A 25,353-nucleotide genomic window follows, 5' to 3' on the forward strand; every position below is an offset into this window, starting at 1 on the left:
TGCCTGATAGGCAAACTGCTGAATGTCCAGATGTTCTGAAACCAGGGGTCGTCGCTATACCATGTGTATCCATGTATTATTCGTTCATGTACTATACATGAGGGTCTCCATTACTTATCTGTCTTATGTATATTGTTAGCTTGCTGAAATATTAGCTCATGTATATGTGGCTGCGTTATCTTTGTACAGTTTCATATATTTTTTATGTTCCCACCAAGTTATGCCCTGTGGCTGTTGAGTCCCTTTGCTCTTCATTAGGGCCAGAAGCAATAATAACACACAGAGAGGGCAAAATGAATTCAAGAGATCTGTCTGATACTGGTGAACTGTTTCCTTTGGAGTGCCACATTTTATGTGTCCTTCACTCCGACACTGAAGAGTATGAATTATGAGGGCTGAAATAAGGAGTTGAAGAATGATGCCTGCTAATAGTGTTGAAACTGATGAAACTAAAATGTGAGGATGTGGCCCACAGTAGAGGTAGCTCATGGCACAGACCATGGTTTTAGGGGTAAATGAAAGACCCTCCATTCCGTGAAACTGGTCACCGTCTTTTTATGATGGTGAAATGGTAAGAGTTGGAGTCCGGCATTTCCAAATGGAGCTCCGAAGCCTGAGGTCACCCTATAGTGTACTTGGAGAGTCACCCATGTGGTCACAGCTCTCTCACAAAAAACTGTAAATCTGTGGATCTTATTGTCTTTATTTGCTTAGCAGATGTTTTTATCCAAAGTGACTTACAAAGGAAGAAATATAATTGAGTTACACCATTCTAGGAACTGTTTTGAGCAAGTGTAGTGGGACAGGTTACAAAACTTGACCAGCATGTGACGACCGCTAAAGCTAGCATAACAAAAAAACATGATAAATTATCAATATGCAAAGAAGAAAACATGTACATTAAGAATTTGACAGATCTTCACAGAAATAATTTTCCACCTCTTCTTAAACGTGTTGAGGTAGTCAGCAGTTCAGATATAGGTGGGCAGCTCGCCCCACCAACTAGGAGCTACAAATGGAAAGAGTCTAGATCGAGATTTGATACCATGCAGAAGTGGCATCACCAGACGCTATACACTGGCAGGCCGGAGTGGTGGAGTGGCAGCATAAGACCTCCCAAATGTCTCCATGTACGCACATGCTGACCCATTGACCATTCTTTAGGCAGACATCAAGGATTTGAGCTTAACATGTGCGTCTACAAGGGGACTGTGTAGCAGCTTGAGGAATGAAATGACATGTGTCCATCTTGGCTAGCTGAATACAAGATGGGCTTCTTCATTTTGGAACATCAGCAGTTGCTTGATGACACACGCGGGTCCTCCTGCTACTAGTAGAGCGGAGGATGCCATCATCTATATGCTTCATCGATCCCTCTCCCACCTGGACAGAGGCAGTGGTGCTGTAAGAATTATGTTTTTGGACTTCTCTAGCGCCTTCAACACCATCCAACCTCTGCTCCTTAGGTATAAGCTGACTGAGATGGGAGTAGATTCACACCTTGTGGCATAGATTGTGGACTATCTTACAGACAGACCTCAATATGTGCGTCTTGGGAACTGCAGGTCTGACATTGTGTGCAGTAATACAGGGGCGCCGCAGGGGACTGTACTTTCTCCGGTCCTGTTCAATCTATATACATCAGACTTCCAATATGACTCGGAGTCCTGCCACGTGCAAAAGTTTGCTGATGACACTGCTATTGTGGGCTGCATCAGGAGTGGGCAGGAGGAGGAGTATGGGAACCTAATCAAGGACTTTGTTAAATGGTGCGACTCAAACCACTTACACCTTAACACCAGCAAGACCAAGGAGCTGGTGGTGGATTTTAGGAGGCCTAGGCCCCTCATGGACCCTGTGATCATCAGAGGTGACTGTGTGCAGAGGGTGCAGACCTTTAAATATCTGGGAGTGCAGCTGGATGACAAATTGGACTGGACTGCCAATACTGATGCTCTATGTAAGAAAGCTCAGAGCAGACTATACTTTCTGAGAAGGTTGGCATCCTTCAACATCTGCAGTAAGATGCTGCAGATGTTCTACTAGACGGTTGTGGCGAGTGCTCCACTGACAGACTGAGTAGATCGTTCCTCCCCCACACTATGCGACTCTTCAATTCCACCCGGGGGAGTAAATGCAAACATTAATTTTATTTTAATTCTTTTCATTTTTATTATTATTTAATTTAATATTGTTTCTTTGTATCAGTATGCTGCTGCTGGATTATGTGAATTGCTGTGGTGGGGTTTGTGCACTGATTTTGGACTGGGTCTGAGTGACCATATCTGTAAATATTGTAAATAATAAAACGTGTGGTGGTGACAAACAACATGTCCGTCTGTCTGTGTCCGGGTCAAGTCCACACTATCTATCTATCTATCTATCTATCTATCTATCTATCTATCTATCTATCTATCTATCTATCTATCTATCTATCTATCATATAGTACCTTTCATATCTATCTATCTATCTATCTATCTATCTATCTATCTATCTATCTATCTATCTATCTATCTATCTATCATATAGTACCTTTCATATCTATCTATCTATCTATCTATCTATCTATCTATCTATCTATCTATCTATCTATCTATTAATCCAGACCTAAAAAAGACCAAAGCCTGGACCAGAAGTTGTGCTGCATACTCACCATGATAAGGTCTGATTTTGCAGATTTTATACCATGACAGACATTTGAAATGTGGTCAAAGAAAGATGGGGGGTGATGGTTGATGAGCTCCCAAGGTTGCGTAGTGATCTGGCAGGTGTTAGTGACATTGAGTCAAGCTGTACAGAGATGGGGAGTTCAATTAGTTGGTTGTTTGGTAGGTAGGGATAACAAGAAGCAGCAGCTAGCGAGCTGATTGGAGACCGTAAGAGCCAATCAGAATTTTTGAAACCAAGTCTGTGATTGGTTGGTTTTGTGGCACACTTATAACGGTGTACAGAGAGTTGAGCGCTTGCAGCAGAGAATGTTGTGAGCGCAAGCAACACATTGCGAGCAAGCGCAAATGAAAAAACTGAGCGAGAGGGGTGCTATTGTGTGTGTGTATATGGATAAGCGCAAACACTGAAATACATTTTTTGCACGCAGCAATGAATTTTGTTCACTCAAATTCAGCTTTTGTACGCTCAAAATAAATTTCTCCTCAAAATGCAACACTTGCACTTGCAATATTTTTTTACATGCGCTCAGAATAGTGGCACTGAAATAACGCCATAACTGTATTCAAATATTATGTGCTGTATTTGGTTCATTTCCTGTTTTAGACATGTGCTCCTCAATCTTTTCACCTGTAAAGTTGTCACAAAGGGGTGTCCAGCTGTCGTCACGTTGCACGACTTCTAATCACAAGGGAATGTCAAACTCGTTAACTGCCATCATTGATCTCGTAACCCACAATCGGAAATCGCAGGATATGACAAATTCCGTGATTCCATTGCAGCTTTCCAGCACTGTGAATCGTCTCACTGATATACTGTAGTTCTGAGCACTCACAGATGACAGAGGGTCCCAATTGTGGGGTATATGATACCTTGCTACATTCAACCAATTAAAAAAAAACTCACTTCTGATTGGATGATTGCACACTACTGGAATAACAGTCTTTAAGGAGTGCCTTTCATACTGACTACAGTTTGCTATATGAAAGAAGAAAATACAATGCAAGGCCACGAGGTAGGTGTGCATAAATCATCTGCATCGCAGCGGACGGCATTGGCTTCCAAAGCAGCCCCATGTATCATGATTGCAGCTGCAAGATGAAGAGGCGAAATAATTCAGCGTTAACGAAAGAAAAAAGATTATAACCGGCGGGTGCCGAGTGCTGCTTGAATTGCCTTCTGACTCGGGATGGAGGGCCGCTGCTCTAATAGACGGGCAGTACAAGCGACTCTGAAGAAAATTCAATTTGTTTTCAAGAGAGGCTTGATCTCGGGGCAAAGCTCATTTTGATGTACCCCCGGCCCCCTATCCATCCATCCATCCATGCCAATTGTGTGCTTCTTTCTTTTTCTCCTTTCCTTTGCTGAATTTTAATCCCACTTTTATACCCTTTGTGTTCCCAGTGGATGTTCATCATGAGACATAACAAGAAGAACTAGATGGATGATCAGGATAGACCAGTGGAGGAGAGGGGGGCGCAAAGCTTTAGCTTCATAAACTCGGAGCTTGTTTAAAAGCTAATTTTGTCATAATAACTTATTGTGAAACATGAGTTTTGTCCAAAACGCTCCATTAACCCACAAGCAATTCTTTTTTTTTATTTTATATTTGTAATCAATCTTTATTTTGAAACGCAGTTAAGACTGACGACACTTTTCAAAGCGATGCGATAGAATGGGCGTAAAGAAAAAATAAATCAAAACGAGCCTCCACAGAAGCGGCTCTCGCCCGAGTGCTTTGTGTAAGTCATGGAACATTAACTGCCTTTTGCAATTTTATTCAAATTTTTTAAAAGGATAACACAAGGTTATACACACACACACACACACTCACACCAAATACCAATAAAGCTGACCTGTAAATGCCCACTCCGACAGAATGTGAAGTCGAGTGCCCACTCATTAGGTCTGTGCCACGGGTGTCGAACTCTGGTCCTGGAGGGCCGCAGTGGCTGCAGGTTTTCATTCTAACCATCTTCTTCATTAGTGACCAGTTTTTGCTACTGATTAACTTCTTTTGCCTTATTTTTAATTAACTTGACTCAGGCTTTTTAGTTGTTTCTTTTTCTTTAATTAGCAGCCAAACAATAATGAGACACAAACCAAGCCACCACCTGACCAGCTCACCTGTGCCCAACAATATCTGAAAATAAACAACAACAACATTTATTTATATAGCACATTTTCATACAAAAAAATGTAGCTCAAAGTGCTTTACAAAATGAAGAATAGAATAGAAGACACAATAAAAAATAAAAATAACTCAACATTAATTAACATAGAATAAGTAAGGTCCGATGGCCAGGATGGACAGAAAAAACAAAAAAAAAACTCCAGACGGCTGGAGAATAAAATAAAATCTGTAGGGATTCCAGACCAAGAGACCACCCAGTCCCCTCTGGGCAATCTACCTAACATAAATCAAACAGTCCTCTTTGTATTTAGGTTTTTCTTGGAAGGACTCGATGATGATGGTCACGTAGACTTCTGGCTTTCAGTCCATCAATGTTGGAGCATCATGATGCTTTGAGTAGGTGGTGGTGGCGCAGGCCGGAAAAAGAAACAGAAGAGAGAGTTGGGGTCAGTACGGATTTTGGAGCCACTATGAATAGTTATTATGATGAAGAAAGGTAAAGGTCTCAGTAAGGTTGATCTCTCAGGTCACTGAAACATTTTGACGGGGTTCTTAAAAAAAAAAAAAAAAAGTTGAAAAATCTACAGTTTTGGAAACGTGTGCTGTGGCAGAATGAGAGCAGCAACAAGCCATGGAATTAAATAACGGGTTTAACTAACAGCAAGAATCGGCTTCTCATTAAGAGATAGTGAAACTGGCTGGAGTTTGAAATCCCAATTTAGCTGGTCATCTGTTGGCTCGTTCAACAGCTCGTTTCTGTTTGGCTGCCATTTAATGAAGAAAAGAACAAATTCAGAGGACTGAATCCTTAAAAACAAGTTTATTAAAATTAAGGGAAAAGAAGTTAATTAGCTGTGAGAATTGGGCGCTGATTAGTAAAAGGGTTAGAATGAAAACCTGCAGCCACTGCGGCCCTCCAGGACAGAGTTTGACACCCCTGGTCTATGCAGTGCTCAGCTTTAGTTTAAGGCAGGCAGTGCTGCCCCCTCCTGGTTATGTTGGTGCACTGCAAACTACAGTGTTGCTACAGCCTGACTGCCTGGGATTGATCTGATCTTGTCAGGTTTCCATGTTCTGAAAATAACTTTTAATTTTTTATTCTGGTACATGAATTTATTTCATTTTTTTTTTTTAACCTGTTTGTACTGAAAAGGATCACAGGAAAACTGGAGTCTATCCCAGCAGGCACTGGGCACTAGTCAAGAACAGAGAGCGGGCTTTGGCATTGGTGGCTTCAAGTGTATTGAGATTTTTCCTAAGGAAAGCGTTTGTTTAATTAATAGGGTGGTAGAAAATTTTTGAAAAATTCTCCATTTGGTACTCTGCGTTGAACGCGCCGTGTAACCTTAACCTGTTTATGGTCAAAATGTGAAAATGTGTTATCAATTGTAGTGGACCATTGTGGCTTAAGGGGTGAGGAGTGTGATATAGTGGGTCCACGGCTCCAAACGAAAGGCCAGTTTTTAATAAATAATCTAGCTGTGTCAGTCTCTGTGAGTGCAGAGTCTTTTCTGTGATACATTTTGCATTTGCATTTTACTTTTTTTTTTTTTTAAGTATTAACAGTGAGAAATGCCAAGGTGTAGTTTAAATATATGGTCAGATTGAAGATTTTCACTTATCCAACGTTTTAAAGATTTTTAGGAGGGTTATCTCTCAACTCATTGAAAATTTTGCAATTTCCTAAGTGTGCAAGTGTGTGTGTGTGTGTCTGTCTAAGTCAGTCCATCCATTATCCAACCCGTTATATCCTAACTACAGTGTCACGGGGGTCTGCCGGAGCCAACAAAGGGCACAAGGCAGGAAACAAACCCCGGGAAGGGTGCCAGTCCACCGCAGGGCACACACACACCAAGCACACACTAGGGACAATTTAGGATTGCCAATGCACCGAACCTGCATGTCTTTGGACTGTGGGAGGAAACCGGAGCGCCTGGAGGAATCCCACACAGACACGGGAAGAACATGTAAACTCCACGCAGGGAGGACCCGGGAAGTGAACCCAGGTCTCCTTACTGCAAAGCAGCAGCGCTACCCACTGCGCCACCGTGCCGCCCGTGTGTCTAACTGTTGAAGTAAATAAAGAAAAATGGCTGTTTTTGCCCCTCCTGTCCATCCATCCATCCATCCATTGTGCAGAGCACTTGCCTTGGCAGAGGTTACTGGTTTACCAAGCTGAGCATGGCACGTTAGATTTGCTCTTCCTGTATTTTTTTTCTGAGATATTCCAAAGTCTGCTTGCCATCCCTATGTGAGTCATAAATTTTGCCCAGTACTTGGCACTGAGCAGTTTCATAATTGCATGGAAGCAGTTTAACTGGAAGTATGTCACACATTGTGAATTGTCAAAGAGCCTGCTGCGTGTAGTTTGGGTTCCTGCCGGCACGGACAAACAAACACAGTCCAGGACGGGAATATTGGGTTGGGGGGGATGTGGGCAGGGTAGGAAAAAAAAAAAAAACAGGAAGTCATTAATGCAATAGTACTAGCCAATGAAAACATAGGAAGCAGACTGTCACCTGGGCATTGTGTCCCAGAATAACCCAAGTGAGGTTGGAGTGAACTGCTGCTTCTCTAAATAATAAGGAGCAGAGCTCGGTGGACCCCAGTGGCGGACCCCAGTGGCGACCGGCTGAGATGACTGGGATATGAGCTGGAGGGTTGACTGCGTTTGCTGTCGTCTCGGCCGTGCTGAGGACGTCTGATCAGTGAGCAGCAGGAGATAAGAAAAGAAAAAGCACTGGGGAACGAACGGGAAGAGCAGATCCAATCATTGTTATTATTCCTGGTTTTAACTGTTTAATGGATTTGTTTAATTATTTATTGACTTTAAACTTCACTGCACTATTCTAAGGATTATTTATTGAAAGAGCTGCACTCTGATGAAAGCGATTTGACTTTTGATCGCTGTGAATCGACACTATGCACTTTTGGAAAATACCTTGCTGTTTGTAACCTCATTGTCCTCGTATTTGTTAGGAAAAAGAGAAAACGTTCAAGGCTGCGAACAACTGAGTCACAGGATGATATACAGGATACAGCCCTCTAATTATTTTAAATTTTGATCAATGTTTTAACTATCTTGTTATATTTGTATCATCACTTTAGAATGTTGCATTATTAAACACAGAACTACATACTTTGCTTGCTCATATTCATCACGTCATACTGTCAGGGCCAGATTATGGCCTACTGATGCCCTAAGCCCAGCCCAACAGTGAAGTCCACTCAGTTGCTTAACTGGCAGGACATTAAGATTCAGTAAGAGCTGAAGGTGAAATAAGGCAGTAAAACGTATCTCGTTTCTTTGAAAAAGCAATAAAACTAAATAGAATAAAATGATGCATCCGGCACACAAATCAGGCGATAAGTAAAATGCAGGCTTGACCACCGCCACTCTATGAAAGCAAAACTCTTATGCCACCTTCAGTCCAAACAGCAGCAAGAACAGCTGTGAACATAAATGCCAGTTGTCAAGCAGATCTTTGGAGTCTTGTGTGACCGTTGCTGCTGGGCACCTCTGGCACAGAGAACCAATGACCTTTTAATGTAAGTGCACTTTTTACAAAGGCGCCTGATCAGCTGGCATGGAGAAGTGTCCTGTCTCTGACTATCGTGATTCCAAAGGGTTGAAATCTGGAAAGAAGGCCCTGAAGCTCTCACTCCTCGGGACAGTTGTGCCCACAGCAGCTGTGTTTAGCCTGGCATTGCCCTGCTGTAGGTGGTGTAAACAAAGGCAGTCGTCATGAAGTCTGTCCTGGGCTCTCCTGGTGCTATGTCTGTCAGTAGTTTTAGTAGCAATATGAGAGGCAGACTTGATCAGACCATCTGATGGACCAGTACGATGTGTTGTTGCCATTCTAATGTGGTTACTCAAGGATGACCAGCTCTTTGATGGTGTCCTGAACCCTTGCCTGCATTGAGGACACTATGGAGCAGCTCAATCCATAGAGTCTGGCAGTGCTGACATATGGCATGCCTATCTGCAGCCTATCCTATGGTCCTGTCCCTTAGCTCTGGTGATGTTCCAGGTCAGGTCAGGCAAAATTGGGGCGCATTCACTGGCATAGCGTGTTGCTGCACCCACCACATGGCAAAAAGGCTCAGAATCCTGGCTGCAACCGCTCATTTGACACAAAGTCAAACCAGCGGTATGGTACCAAAGGAGTCCAGTGTTCGTCTGAGGTCACTGGATAGCATCCATGTCCCACAACCATATAGCAAAACAGGAAGCACCAGGACTCTAAAGACATCGGGAGTGCCACACACTCCTTTCCAGCAACCCCATGCTCTCCCAGTCCATCTACTGACTTCATAGGAAGAGTCACCAGAGGTATGAATGTCACTGAAGAGGTAAGGAGCAAAAACTGGTCACTAATTAAGAAAAGGGTTAGAATGAAAAACTGCAGCCTCTTGGGCCTTCCAGGACCGGAGCTGGGGACCCCTGGTCTAAAATATCTTTGTATGCTGTAGCATTAACAGTACCCTTCACTGGAACCAAGGGGCCGAGCCTATACCCTGAGAAACAGCCCTGGACCATCATGTCTCCTCCACCAAACTTTCTAGTGGGCACTCTGCAGTCCAGAAGGTAGAGGCATACCAGACCCTCATGTCTCCTCCACCAAACTTTATAGTGGGCACTGCAGTCCAAAAGGTAGCAGCATACCAGACCTTCATGTCTCCTCCACCAAACTTTATAGTGGGCACTCTGCAGTCCAGAAGGTAGAGGCATACCAGACCCTCATGTCTCCTCCACCAAACTTTATAGTGGGCACTCTGCAGTCCAGAAGGTAGAGGCATACCAGACCCCCATGTCTCCTCCACCAAACTTTATAGTGGGCACTCTGCAGTCCAGAAGGTACAGGCATACCAGTCCGTCATGTTTCCTGTATCAAACGTTATAGTGGGCAATCTGCAGTCTAGATAGCGTTCTCCTGATATCCGTCAAATACAGATTTATCCATCAGACTGCTAGATAGTAAAATGTGATTCATCGCTTCAGAGGGCACATTTCTATCACTCCAGCGTCCAGTGGTGGATGCTTGGCACTGCTCATAGTGAGTTTAGGCTGGTGTGCAGCTGCTCAGCAATGGGGACCCATCTACTGCCAATGGATAATTTAACAATGAAATCAAGAATTTGATTACTTTTCGGCATATAGTGTATAAATAATAAATAGTCTTGCATGACATTTTGGTTTTCCATGTGCCCTCCCAGCCATCTCCTGGTGTCTTTTTTTTTGCCTTTGTGATCAACTTGTGCCTCCTTCCTTTTGGCTAGATGGCCTGGCCCCTCTGTATCCCTCCAGTTGTGCTCACCTGCTAATTTAGAGATTTTTTTTTGTTCCATCATTTCGTATTTCCATCGTCTGCGCTTCCCCCACGTCCCATCCCAACATATACCGTAATTGTCCCATTAGCCTCTTTCATGCATAGAACCCATAAAAATTCCAGGCTTAATCATCCCCACACCGTAAATGGCGCTTACTTATTCACGCTTGTAAAACGTATCAAGGTCACCCACCAACCACCTGATTTTTCTATTTTCTTTCTTTTGCAGTATGAATTTAAAGCTAAGAATATAAAGAAGAAGAAGGTGTACATTATGGTGTCCGTGGACGGAGTCAAGGTGGCTCTCAGGAAGAAAAAAAAGGCAAGTAGCGTTTATTTCTTGTGCTTTCAAAGTGCTTTATTTCCCCCTCACTCTGCTGTATGATCGCCGGCTAGATTGCAGTCTCTCTGTTTCAAGCTTCCAATTTCATGCTGCTTTACACGCTTCTGAAAAGTATTTACAGTGACCCGCTTTGTTTGACGGAGCTTTCTGGAGTGCCGCCATTTGCTTTGGCTTTCAATTTCTTTTTTTCACTGCATTGTGCAGAGGTGGCTCAGCTGTCAGATATTTTTTTTTTCTTTTTTTTGGTGGGCTGAGATCCTCTGTAACATTTACGGAAAACACTTCTCAGATTTTTCCCTGGGGACAAATAAAGTGCAATCCGCACTCACTCAGCAAATTGTTAGGAACACTAAGCTAATACTAGATAAGGCCTCCTTTGGCTCTCAAAACAGCCTCCGTTCTTCATGGCATACATTCCACCAGATGTTGGAAGCATTCCTTTTTTTGAGATTCTGGTCCATGTTGGCACGATTGCATCACGCAGTTCCTCTGGATTTGTCAGCTGCACATTCATGCTGAGAATCTCCTGTTCTACCATATAAGAAGTGTGTCAAACTAGAGGAGACCATTCAGTCCATTAAGCCTGTTTGTTTAGCTATTAGCTAATCTGTCTCAGTATCTCATCCGTAAACCTCTTAAAGGTTTCTGCTTCAACTCCATGTCTCGGTAGTTTGAACCCGAGCCCCACAACTCTTTGCGTCAAGAAGTGCTTTCTAGCTTCAGTTTTCAATACACTTTCTGTTCATTTCTATCAGTGTCTTTGAGTACGTGACTCACTGTTAAGATGAAAGAGTTCTGTTGGGTCGACTTCATCAATGCCATTGAGAATTTTAAAGGCCTGGATTAGGTCTCCATGCAGTCTCCTTTGCTCGAGACTAAACAAGTTTCATTATAGGAAGGAGTCTGTCAGAGCAGGGCATGTCCTTAAATCCTGAGATGCATTTGGTTGCTCTCCTCTGCACAGCTGCATGGTGGCCAGGATTCCACACAGTACTCCAGATAGTCTCACTAGCACGTTATATACTGAGACTGCGTCCTAAAGGTGATGGAGAAGGCCACTGTAGAACACTGAAGTCATGGTTATGTTCATGAAACCAGAATCTGTCTGTCTGTCATCTAGTGCCTTACATGTCTGTCTGTCTGTCTGTCATCTAGTGCCTTACATATCTGTCTGTCTGTCTGTCATCTAGTGCCTTACATGTCTGTCTGTCTATCTGTCTATCTGTCTGTCTGTCTGTCATCTAGTGCCTTACATATCTATCTGTCTGTCTGTCTGTCTGTCTGTCAGTCCGTCCGGTGGAGATGCCATCCATATCCATGGGCAATGCTGTTAACAAGTATTTTATTTAGAACTAGTTATTCTTATTACAGTTGGATTCTTTGACACCGATCAACAGATAAAGACTCTTTAATGTCAAAGTGCAAACACATCTCTGCCAAGTTGTCTAAATTAATGACCAATATAAAACACACTTAAGTGTACACATCAGTATTTCACACATACACCTTTGGCAGCCATGACAGCCTTGAGTCTGTGTGCTCAGGCCTCTCTCTCTCTGTCAGCTTTGCACATCTGGACTCTGCTGTCTTCCTCCGTTCTTCTTCTTTGCTAAGCTACTCCACAGTGTCAGGTGTCATGGTGATCGTGAGGGCGAAGCCTTCTTTCCAAGTCTAGCCACAAATTCTTTGTTGGTTTGAGATCTGGGCTGTGCCTCGGCCACTGTTGTTCTGAAGCAATTCTTGTGTAGCTTTGTCTTACATCATGGGAGGCGCGCTATCTTGCTGGTTAACAAATCTCCTCCCGAGGAGCAGGTTTCCTGTAGATTCCATCAGCTTTTTCTCCAGGATTAGCCTGTATTTTGCTGTATTCATTTTACAATCACAAGTTTTTGGGACCTGCTGCAGAGGAGTATCACCCTAAAAACCTAATGCTGCCGCCACCACCACCACCACCATGCTTCAAGGTGGAAATGGTCCGTTGTTGAAAACGTGCAGTGGTCCAACATGGCCTTTAGTCCTGTCAGTTAAGCTGAAAACTTTGGTACCATCAGACCATTGAACTTTCTTCCATTTCAGAGTCTCCAAAGTATCTTCTCACTCTTTTCTTCTCTCTCTCTACCATAAATCTGCAGCAGTCCCTCCAATCTGAGCCACTGTAGCTCCTTCGGATCTCTCACAGGTCTCTTGGTGGCTTCCCTGACGTCTCCTTTTCGTTTTTTAGTGGATGGCCTGCTTTGGGAGACTTACAGCTCGGCCAGACTCTTCCCATTTCTTCCTGACTGATTTATCTGGATATTCTGTTACCTGGAGATCTTCTCGTCTCTATCCCCTGACTTGTCCTTTTCATGGAGTTGCTTGTTGTGTTGTTTTTTTGTTTTTGGTCTTCAATATGCAGGGTTAGCCCCCCCATACTGACTCACACCACAAGTTGGCCCCTCCACATCCAGTCAGGTGCCTTTATACTGCAGCCATCTGAAGCTCCTGGCAGGTGATCTCCGTTGAGCTAATCATGTGACCTCTAAAGCCAATGGGCTGCACCACTGATATTTTAGGGGTGTCGTATTAAAGGGGATAAATATTTGTTTTTTGTGTTAGATTTATAATTAATTTAGCTCACCTTGCAGAAATCTGTCTTCCCTTTGACATTAAAGAGTCCTTTTCTGTTCATGAAAAAGCCTTTTGAAATTCACTGTTGTAGAACGATAAGATATGAAAACCTCTGTTTTGTCTTGGTAGAGTTCTATATTCCTCTACTTTCCTCTTTTGTATTATTAATATGTAGACTTTTTCAGAATGCCTCAAATCTCACAGACTTACCAATGTTTATAAGGTATTCTATCACATAACCTCCCCACCTTCCTTTCTACATTTATAACCTCAGGCAATTAGGTGTAGTAAAAGACAAGCAGGAGTTAAGTTACAACTTATATAATGTACACGTATTATTGATAATATTCATAAATAATACTTGTAACAATAAGCAAAGTACAAGTGGATATTGGCAACCATACAACCTGATAAATGTTGATGTGTAGTTTCAGGTGGCACACAGACTTATTAGTTATTTAAAATGTCTCTAGTTAAGTCATCATTTCTAGTCCGCTTTCTTCAGAACAGGCCGCATGCCTGTCTCAGTATGGCTGCTGAGTTGGGTTTCTCATTGTAGTCCTCTTTTCAGTTCATGGTGTGTTAGATCAGGGGTGCCCAATGCGCCGATCGCGATGGACTGGTTGATCGCAAAGGTAGTGCAGGTAGATTGCGTTGCATTCCAAAAACATTTTTTTAAATGTTAGTCTATCATACAGTATATCCTCCCTATGGCATTTGCGACTTGATTGACATACAGGGCGGCCAGTCTGAGATCTCTTTTCTTCTAACACACTGGTCATCCAGCATGCATGATCAAACGCGGGAGCTACTGCAAAACTCTGGCTATCTAAGTGATCTAGTTAGCCTTCCAATTTATATCGACAAAAGAAGGAATTTAAAAAAAAATTGTTTTGGGAGGTTATTGCCTGGATGTGGAATTGGAAGATGATTTTTTTCTCACAATATTACAATCAAAGTGCATTTGTCTGATCTGTCAATCTATTCATTACTATTCCAAAGAAGGAAAATGTGGAAAGGCACTTTTGAACTGTTCATGAAAACTATAAAACCGACTTCCTTCTGAAAAGCGATCTGAGAAAAAGAAAGGAGAGGAAACTAAAATCGCAGTTAATCGGACAGCCGTCATTTTTCACTCGGCTGAATTCAAAAGCTCCTTGACTGCATTATTCAACTCTACTTATTTATGCGAGTCAGCCTTTTCCCACATGAAGATTATTAAATCCAAGTACTGTAGTGACCATAAATGTATTGAATTGTTATTTTGCCATAAAGGTTATTCAGTTATGCAAGGTAAAACAACATCCATCCATCCATCCATTTTCCAACCCGCTGAATCTGAACACAGGGTCACGGAGGTCTGCTGGAGCCAATCCCAGCCAACACAGGGCACAAGGCAGGAAACAAACCCAGGCAGAGTGCGAACCCACGGCAGGACACACACAAACACACCCACACACCAATCACACACTAGGGCTAATTTAGAATCACCAATCCACCTAACCTGCATGTCTTTGGACTGTGGGAGGAAACCCACGCAGACACGGGGAGAACATGCAAACTCCACGCTGGGAAGCAAACCCGGGCCTCCTAACTGCGAGGCAGCAGTGCTACCACTGCGCCACCGTGCCGCCCGGTACAACAACATATATTTTATTTATAAAGTATACTCAGTATATATATCTATATATCTATATATCTATATATATATATATATATATATTATATATTATATATATATATATATATATTATATATGTATATTATATATGTATATGTGTGTATATATATATATATATATATATATGTAATTTTTAATGTAGGTAGATCATTTTGACCTGGTCATTTTAAAAGTAGCTCACAAGCCGAAAAAGTGTGGGCACCCCTGTGTTAGATGCTTTTTCATCATGATGGTATGAGAGAGAGAAAGAGTGATAAAGCAACCAAATTTATACATTCTGTGTCTAATTCCTTACACCAATAGGGCATCGTGCTACAGAATGGCCTCTGATTCAAGCAAATTCCAAACAGCCTTACTTCAGACCAACGGGGGGCACACAACACCCTTTACACCTGCCCCCCAAAGCCATTTTTATGAGCTGTTGTTAATTTGGCTTTCCTGTGGGGGTTGATGGAGAGAGTCCTGCAGAGAATCACTTGCCAAACTGGTTTTGGGCACTTCCCACCCGACCCTGTCATAAAATTACAAAGACTCAGTTCAACAAGCCATGCCACCATTCCTATCAATGATTTAACACTAATATTAAATTGCTTTATATATCCATTATGCAACCCGCTATATCCTAACACAGGGTCATGGGGGTCTTACAAATAAAGACATACAAAATATTTATCCAGTTATATACAAAATTTCACACCTCCAAAGTGGTGAATACTTTTAATTGGCCCTCTTCCTCATTTGTTACTCTGTAGCTGAGTCTTCTGCACCAGTGTTATGACTAATAAAGGCCTGTCATTGTATAATATGGTACAATAACAATAAATGGAACTGAATTTACAACAACTGTGATGTGTTAACCCTTAAACTGCTGCAACCGGCTATAGTCAGTTCCCGGTGCAATTTGCCAGCACATCGGAGCTGATCAGTCAGTGCCGTACGTTTAGTTGAGCAGCCAGCTCATGACCACTGGCGCCCCCTAGTGAATCAGCATCACTGTCCCTGGGATTCAGCTGCTGCACTCGACTAGCCTGCCAGCATCAGTGTTGGCCTCTGTCTGCTTGCGTGTAGGCAGTTCAAGTGCAGTTGGCTCGGTAAATTAACTGAATTTCATCAATGGCGTCATTTGCACCTTGTACACATTGTTCTGGTAGTTTTTTAATAGTTTTTACAGTTCATTGGCAGTGTGTAAAATTATCAGTGTTGCAGTAATTGTGATGCTCTTTGCATGGGAAGAAAAAAAAAGTGTTCCATTAAAATTTCACTTTTTCTTGGTGAATTGTGAATTGTTACTTAAAAAGTGCAGCAAAAAAGTATTTGGCATCCCGGGGGTACATTAACCCCAAAGTATGTGGAAATTTAAGGGTTAAGGTCCCAAACAGATTTTCGCTGTGGGTAATATTAAGAATGTGACCTGCCCCTCAAAGCAACCTGCCCCCTCCCTCTCCCATGTGCCCTCATGCATCCTGGTAGATAAGCGTCTCTTGTAAATCCCTCTTTCCGCTTCTAATGGGTACCTTTTTGCCAGCGTATTTACATTTTGCTGACAATAACTGTTTGGGTTTCCATATCCTCTTCCTTTCTGGCCTAAAGCGTAACTGGAGAGCCATAGTTAGCTACCTTCAGATTGCCAACAGGGCCTGTTACAGTTGGTTTGCAGCGTTCTAATCTCAGAATGCACTCGGCAGTAGCAGAAATGGAAAGCACTATATTGCCGCTGCTGAATTTTTTATTTATTGTCTTTTTTTTTTTAGAACATTGGAAAAATGTTGACAACAACATGTTGTTCAGGTGAGAAAAGCTGGCCATTCCTATCCCCCTAATTCCTCCAAATAAGCATCTCGTCCAGTTTTGGAGGTCATGCTGTCCACTACACTACGCTGTATTCCATGTGTCTGTGAGTGAAGGACATTCCTAACATTTGTGTGAAATTCTTGAGAATCCATCACAGCGAGTACTTTTACAAGGCACTTTATAAATCACCGCTGTTGCAGAGCACACCACTTAATTATTAAATCACTATTATTGTAACTTGTTATGGGGCCGATACCTTTACCTAAGGTGAGTTATAATCATTGAGATTCAATTTGTTACAATTCTTTTGTGTTTGTTGTTCAGTTGGAGTACATGCAAATGACGTGACTTTCGCATGGTCACATGGTGTCAGTAGTGGGATTTGAACTTAAACCCTCAAGGTTTGAAGTCTAAAGCCTTAACCACTATGCCGCATTATAGTACAGCACATCTCCTTGAAGGCCCTTTTATAAAATCCTTGGCAGAATCACCAAGTAGGGATTTGTGAATTACTTAACCCTCGTCTTTCATAAGAATCATTATTCAGTCCGTTCCTTCAAATAATCGTGTTTTATCCTGATAAATGCCATTTGGTATGGGATTCGTAAAAGCAGTACTAATGTTTGTGATGCACCATCTGTTGGAATGAAAATTTCAGTGCATGTTATTACTATATGCATTTCAGAATATAATCCAATAGGTGGTGCCCTGCAAACGTTAATGCTGAATACTTCCAACAGAAAGTACCTGCCAGACATACAGAATTTAGCTCATCCACCTTAAGAAAAGTTCAGGTGTGTGTGGATCTGTGAGTCTGTCTGGATGCTATGTCTCTGTTAAATGCAGTTTGGAATGGGATTCTTAAAAGCAGTACTAATGTTTATGATGCACCATCTGTTGGAATGAAAGATTCAATGCATGTTATTATTACAATAAATTCCAATAGGTGGTGCCCTTCAAACGTTAATGCTGAATACTTCCAACAGAGAGTAACTGCCAGACAGACTGAAATTAGCTTATCTACCTTAAGAAAAGTTCAGGTGTGTGTGAATCTGTGAGTCTGTCTGGACGCTATGTCTCTGATAAATGCCATTTGGTGTGGGATTCGTAAAAGCAGTACTAATATTTCTAATGCACCATCTGTTGGAATGAAAAATTCAGTGCATGTTATTACTACATGCATTACAGAATAAATTCCAATAGGTGGTGCCCTGCAAAAATTAATGTTAAATACTTCCAACAGGTAATAATTGCTGGTCAGATAGAAATCGACTTATCCACCTTAATAAACGTTCAAGTGTCTCTGTGTGTGTCTGTGCGTCCAGCTGGTTACTAGGGTTAAGAAGAACACTTTTTAAAATAGACAAAACATGTAGAAGAGAGGTCAAAAATTCAAAATGATAATAAAAAATACCAAATAAGGGTGTAAAATGAAGAAAATTGGTCACATCGGCCTATTCAGTTTTCCCTGACAATATACGCCAGCAACAGTAGTGCAGTGATGACTTTCTCGCACTCGTTTAGGCCACGAGATTTATAGCTGTAATGCTAATGACTGATGTGAGACTTGCCCGGACACCACCACTTGGAAACCACATCTTTATCAAAAAAGCACACGTTTATTAATCACTAATAAACACAGGATTGAAGTCCTGAACACCACACAATGCACTCAGCAAATAAATCACCACAATACACCTTATTTTCCTCAGTCCTTGGCTGCCTATCTCCTCCTGGGTGCTTCGTCCTGCTCCCACTCCCGACTCAAGCTCCCCGACTGCAAGGAGGCAGCGCCTTTTATTCCCGCCCAGATGTGTGGTGTGGCAGAAGTGCTGCCCTTTGCCCTGGAAGCACTCCGGGCATCCCTGGTAGGTTCATCCGCCATTTTGCCTGGTGTGGCAGAAGTGACAGTTCCCCAGGTCCAATGAGTCTTAAGTCGCCCCCTGGCGGTGAGCACGGTTCCCAACAGGCCAGAACCTCTTTGTCCCTTTCCTGTGGTCCTCTTTTTGTCCAGGGCGGTTGCCCCCTCGTGACCCGGAAGCTATTACTGTCCCTTTACGGTCCCTTCAGGCATCCCAGCCAGGTAATGACCCCGGAAATCTGCCACACTGATAACTTCACATAGTGGGCAAAGGATAAGTGAAAGTAATGGTAAATCAATGTGCTGTCTGGAAGCAAAAGTTCCACCATGACTAGGACAATGTTTGGCTCATGTTCCTGGCCAAACACTTCAACTATAAGAGTGGTCAGTTCAACAAGTGACACCGAGAGGAAGCAGTGAAAATGGTCAGCTTTGTTTGAAGAGGAACGGGCTGCTGTATGGGAAACGGAACAGGTGCATATTATTATACCAGACCGAATGGACAACCCAAATATCAAAAAACTATTCTATAACATTGCAGTGATTATTTACCGCTGTGATTCTGATCATAAAATAGGTCATTATGGTAGCAATTGACAAGGAGAATTCATACTTCATTGCAGAATTACGATATTTGTGGATTTCTCTAGAGTGCCTCTTTCGCTTGCACGATTTGGATTAAAAACTAATCAACACATCGTCATCCCATAACAGGTTTAAGTCTCAAGTTTGGTATTTTTCCATCCAGCTGATTTAGCTCCAGACTGTCCTGAAGAAACTGTGACACACCCATCATCAAGATATTGACGTTTTCGGTATCAGGGGACCCTAAAACGTCAAGATCTATCGAAAACCGGAGATAGGAATATTTGACGAAACTAAAGCTTTTGCTCCTCCATCATAGACAGTAGGGTATGGTGGGATTCAGGGTTACAAATTAATAAAAAAACATGAGGTCTGGGTCGATTATTTCGATTTCTATGTTGATTACTTAGGCTACGTTCATATTACGGACCTCATTGCTCAATTCCGACCTTTTGCTCAGATGAGATTGGCCTATCTTGATGGATCACATTCATAATTCCAAGTCACCTGCTGTACCTAACTTCAAAAAGATTCATCCGATTTCAAAGTGCCATATTTTTACAACCGTGATGTGCCTAGGAACCAATCACATGGCAATTGAAAGACGGGGGTCATAGAGTTTCTGTCACTGGATTGGCCATTAAGGAGCCCACGATATGGCCCTCCATTTCTGGCCCCCAAGATCACCAGACCTTCACCTTTGTTGGTGGTACGTTAAGGATTCTGTTTATGTGCCACCACTCCCAACCACACTGGATGATCTCTGAAATCGCATTGGAAGAGCCGTGAGTACAGTGACATCTATCTGACATGCTCAATAGAGTATGCGATGAATTTGACTATCACGTTGACGGTTGTCTGTACAGCTGGAGGAGGTCATATTGAGCAATTGCAAAATTAAATAATAAACTTTATGTTCACCTAAACCATTACCATTAACTACATTGTTCTGTGATGATTTCCAAGTGGAATAAATCTTTTTGAAATCGGGTGAATCTTTTTGAATCACCCTGTATGATGTGAAAGCATCTGTCTTCCGAAACGGCATCCAGGGTCATTTTATTACGTTCACATCACCGATAACAAAAAGCGTCACATTTATGAGACCACTCTTGGAATTAAAACCAACAAAATGGACGCCTAAGTAGGTCATGTATTCATCACTTTTTGCTCTGGAGGACGGCAAACCTTTCAGAAAACCTGGAATCCCTTTGTCATTCTGGGTTATTGAGTGTGGATTGATTGGCAAAAATATCAAATGTAACCATTTCAAATGAAGTCTACGACACAATAAAGTGTGCAGAACGTGAAGGGGTCGGAATACTCTCTGAATCCACTGCACGTTGTATGCTTATTCTGTCTCTTCATTTAATTTCTTTTGTTTTGTATTTTGGTCAACTGGTCTAATGAGACATGCAAGTACGGATTTCACAGCACTACGTAGGCATGACATTAATAAAGTTGACTTTTCTGTGGTGCTCATTTATAGAAGCAACAACTTTTACTGTATGTTCTCCCGCGGATAAGTCGGGGCTTGATTTTACCGTATAATTTCCGGTATTTTATAATGTCGGTCATATAAGTCGAATGGCGAAAACTCACCCTATTGGTCCAAGAGATTATGATATGCTAACGCCCACCTGAGAGAGTAACCACCGAGCACACTGCCTTGTTTTTCTAGGTATCGTGCCTACGTGACCAAGCGGCGATACCCAAACTGTTCCGAAGCGACGTTTGCACTGACTTGTGCTTTTTTGTTTTCTCACATCCTCATACACCTTTATCGTAAGACCATCCCTTATCTACAATGGAGCGTTCGATCAGAAGAAAATAGGAAGCTGGTTTTAAATTAGCAAAGGCTTCCTCTGGTGTTAATGACACTTTCAAAGCATCAGTAAGGTGGCTCTTCATCTCTGTGCTGTGTGGCATTTGACATATTGGCAAAGTGACTTATGGATATGGTGGAATTACTGGCCATATATTGAAATATGCAGCATCAAGAGATGCGTGTCTCACTTAAGACACTTTGGATCGTCCCAAAGTGGCATTACTTTAATGGGCCACATTATACAGATGAATACTGTATATACTCACGGATAAGTCCGGACTTGATTTTACCATAAAATTTCTGGTATTTTATAATGTTGATCGTATAAGTCAAATGCGGAAAACTCACGATGTTGGTCCAAGAGATTATGATATGCTAACGCGCAAATGAGAGAGTAACCACTGTGAGACTTGCCCGGAGACCACATCTTTATAAAAGTCACACGTTTATTAAACATGAAATAAACACAGTCCCAAACACGATACACAATGCTCACTGCAATAATCACCCCTCTTTGAACTTTAGCCGCCAATCTCCTCCTGGGGAGCTTCGTCCTGCTCCCTCTCCCGACTCTAGCTCCCCAACTGTTAGGAGGCAGGCCCTTTTATCCCCGCCCGGATGCATTCCAGGTGGCTGGAAACGAACTTCCGGTAGCACTTCCTGGTGTGGCGGAAGTGCTGCCCTTTGCCCCGGAAGCACTCCGGGCGTCCCTGGCAGGTTCCTCCTCCATCTCGGGTTCTAGGAGGCTTAAGACGTCCCCTGGCGGTAGGCCACGGGTCCCAACGTGTTGGAAAGTCTCTCCTCTCCCGTGGTCCTCTCCTGCTCCAGGGCATTTGTGTCCTCCTGACCCGGAAGCTTTTAATGTCTCTATTCGGTCCCTCCAGGCATCCCGGCCAGGTAAGAACCCCAGACATCTGTGACACCACCGAGCACACTGCCTTGTTTTTCTATGTATTGTGCCTACGTGACCACACGGTAATACCTGAACTATTCTGCAGTGACGTTTGCACTGATTTGTGTTTTTTGTATCTCACACTGTCATACACCTTTATCGTAAGAGCATCCCTTATCTACGATGGAGCATTCGAGCAGAAGAAAATATGAAGCTGGTTTTAAATTAAAAGTCGTGGAAGTCGTGATAACTGCACTGCTGCAACAAATTCGATGTGTCTGAGAAACTGGTGCGAGATTGGAGGAGGTAAGAAGATGTTAACGAAAAAATGTGTCACATTTTTGCATGGGCGTATAAGTCAGGGTCCGATTTTATGATCGATTTTTCGGGTTTCAATACCCGACTTATGCGCGAGTATAGCACATTTTCATTCAAATGATGTAGGTCAAAGTGTTTTACAAGATGAAGAAAGAAAAAAATATAAAAATTAAGCAATACTAAGTAACAAAGAATAAGTAAGGTCCAGTGGTCAGGTGGGACAGAAAAAAATAAAACAACTCCAGAGGGCAGCAGAAAAAAAAACAAAATCTGCAGGGGTTCCAAGGCCACCCAGCTCCCACTGGGCATTCTACCTAACATAAATGATCTCATGGGTTTCAGGCTTCACGTGGAAGAGTTAGATGATGATGACGGTCATGTGGATCTTTGGCCTTCAATCCATCAAAGGAGGGAAATTATGGTGCTTTGGTCAGGTGGTGGTGGCGCAGATCAGCACCACAGATAACTAGAAAAAGAACAGCAGAGAAAGTAGGGGTTAGTACAGATTGGGGAGCCGTGATAAAAACGATAATTCAATGCATATACAGAATATCAGAGTTACACTAAAATGAAGCTATGAGAAAGCCATATTAAATTAATGGGTTTTTAGCAGCTTTTTTAAAGTGTATTATCCTGCCATAAATCATAAGGAAAGATAAAAATGCCTTCATAGGAATGAGTTTGTGAAGAATATAAAAGACCCTTCAGGCAGAGCCCGAACTCTAAATGCACTGGAGGAGAAGTGCTAAGTAAGCTATGCCAGCCCTCCTAGAAATTTTCATGAATTAACAATGGAGACTTCCTAGAATGGAACAAAAAGTGAATAGGAAAGGGTGGGTGGGCCTGTTTTGCCCACCAGAGTGGCCTTTTCTGACCTTGTAGCATTGGCCGGCTCTTCACACTTTTGAGGAACTCGCATTCAGCTTGTCTTTTTTGTAATTTTTTTGTTTTCTTTTTATAAAGCTTCGCCCATTTCGGTGGCACTCTTAGCCTTCTGGCGAATTTTATGACGTTGGCAATTTAATGGGAGAGGAGACGTCCACAGGCTATTTATTACTGTCTGTGCTCTCAGGTGAGTGGCATCATGGCATCGTGGTGCTCCCTGTGCCTGGTCACTGTCTGTACGGAGTTCAGTTCTCTCATACCACAATCCTTTTTTTTAATGGAGCCCACTGCAATATTAACACCACCGATTACAAAAAACAGCCGAGTGTATTTACAGAAAGTACAGCGGGTATAGAAAAGAACCCCCAGCCCTTCGAAATATTCCCATTTTTTTTTTGCTTTACAGCCTTAAGTGATAACACACAAACCAATATTTTTTCCAGCTTTACTTACTCAATGCAATCTATAACATCCAAGTGAAAGATATCACAGCTACAGTTCAGAAGAATTTTAAAAAATAAAAAACAAGAAATAGTGAGATGAATAAAGGATCACCCCCCAAAACTCAATCAGGTGTAAGTGCCCACCGTGGTTACCGGCTGTGATCATCTGTAATGAGTGTGATTAGTGAAGCTCTTCCTGGAGAAGTTATTCCCTTTCTTGGTAGTGCAACTGACAGCAAACAACGACTATGGGTGGCAAGCCACTCTCAAACGATCTCAGGAGTAGAGTTGTGGACGGACATAAGGCAGGAGATGGAGACAAAAAATCTGAAAGGCTTTATCAATCCCCAGGAGCTCAGTAAAGTCCATAATAAAGAAATGGCAAGTGTTTGGTACTACTAGGACCCTCCTTGGATCCGGCCGTCCCTCCAAACTGAATGGAAGACCCAAGAGGCCAATGGCCACTTTGAAGGAGTTACAGGATTTTATTGGAAAGTCGGGGTCATTGTGTGCATGTGACAACAATTTCACAAGCGGTCCACAATGGTGGCTTGTTCGGGAGGGTTGCAAGGAAAAAGCGACTTCTCAAAAAAAGACCACATTAAGGCTCATTTGAGCTTTGCCAGAATGCACCTTGAAGATTCTGATGCCAAGTGGAAAAAGGTCTTATGGTCAGATGAGACCAAAATCGAACTATTTGGCCTCAACACCAAACAGTACACCAATGCAGCTCACCATCCACAACACACCATACCTACAGTAAAGCATGGAGGTGGCAGCATCCGGTTGTGGGGGTGTTTTTCTGCCGCAGGGCCCTAATTAGGGTAGAAGGAAAAATGGATGGGGCAAAATACCATCAAATTCTTGAGGAAAACCTGCTACCCTCCACCAGAAAATTGAAGATGGGCAGAATGTTCACCTTTCGACACAACAACGACCCAAAGCACACAGCAAAATGGACCACACAGTAGCTAAAGGAGAACTAAGTGAATGTCCTGGTGTGGCTCAGTCAGCGCCCAGAGCTAAATCTCATTGAAAATCTGTGGAAAGATTTGAAGACAGCAGTCCACCAGCGCTCACCATCCAATTTGACCGAACTTGAACAGTTCTGTAGAGAAGAGTGGGAGGCAAATATTACTCAATCTAGATGTGCAAAGCTGATAGAGAAGCATCCCAACAGACTCAAGGCTGTCATTAAAGCAAAAGGTGGTCCAACAAAATGACATTGACATTGATGGGGGGGATCCTTTATTAATCTCACTTTTAATTTTATATTTTTTTATAATTTTTCTGAGCTGTGATATCTTTCACTTGGATGTTAGAGGTTGCATTGCGTAACTAAAGCTGGGAAGAAATATTTTTTGTGTGTTTTTTCATTAGGGTGTAAAGCAAAAAAATGGGAATATTTCGAAGGCGGGGGGTATTTTCTATGCCCACCGTACATTGTAGTGACAAAATGACAGCTTTTATTGGCTAACTAAAAAGATTACAATATGCAGACTTTCAAGGCACCTCGGGCCCCTTCTTCAAATACATCTGCAGAAGAGGCCTTAGCTGCCTTGAAAGCCTGCATATTGTTAATCTTTTTAGTTAGCCAATAAAAGCTGTCCTTTTGCTTGACTTCTCACTACTTTCATAACGGCTAACATGGTACAACATCCTAGCACTACAGATAGTACACTGAAACACATTTGTGAAGAACCTCCAAAACGAACAATTCATTGGATCTCTACAGCTACCAGTGTTGAGCCCGCAGGCTTCTCATTGTGTTTTGCCGTCATAACCGTGCAGACCTGTCTCTCAAAACTCATGTCTCCAAGGATTATTGTGAGAAAAAAAACATAACCAGGACATGAAAAAAAGGAGACAAGGAATTTTGTTTTGCGTGACTTTGGTCAACACCAAAACGAATGATCAAATGAACGAAGCACACGGACAAAACGGGAGTCAGAAGTCAAGGACGAAGTGCTGGCAACCAAAATGAAAG

At 42.4% G+C, this 25,353-nt stretch overlaps 1 protein-coding gene across 1 annotated transcript in view; it reads left to right on the top strand.

The window, feature by feature from the left end:
* Positions 1–10,366: 10,366 nt before the first annotated feature.
* Positions 10,367–25,353, top strand: part of LOC120515242 (carboxyl-terminal PDZ ligand of neuronal nitric oxide synthase protein-like) — a 260,263-nt gene continuing 245,276 nt past the window's right edge. Inside the window, exon 1 of the mRNA XM_039736062.1 lies at positions 10,367–10,454. Within this exon, the coding sequence (XP_039591996.1) occupies positions 10,407–10,454 (48 nt within the window). The 5' untranslated portion in view covers positions 10,367–10,406. The remainder of the gene's footprint in view (positions 10,455–25,353) is intronic.

The sequence above is a fragment of the Polypterus senegalus genome, chromosome 14 (assembly GCF_016835505.1).
Source record: "Polypterus senegalus isolate Bchr_013 chromosome 14, ASM1683550v1, whole genome shotgun sequence".
Taxonomy (NCBI): domain Eukaryota; kingdom Metazoa; phylum Chordata; class Cladistia; order Polypteriformes; family Polypteridae; genus Polypterus; species Polypterus senegalus.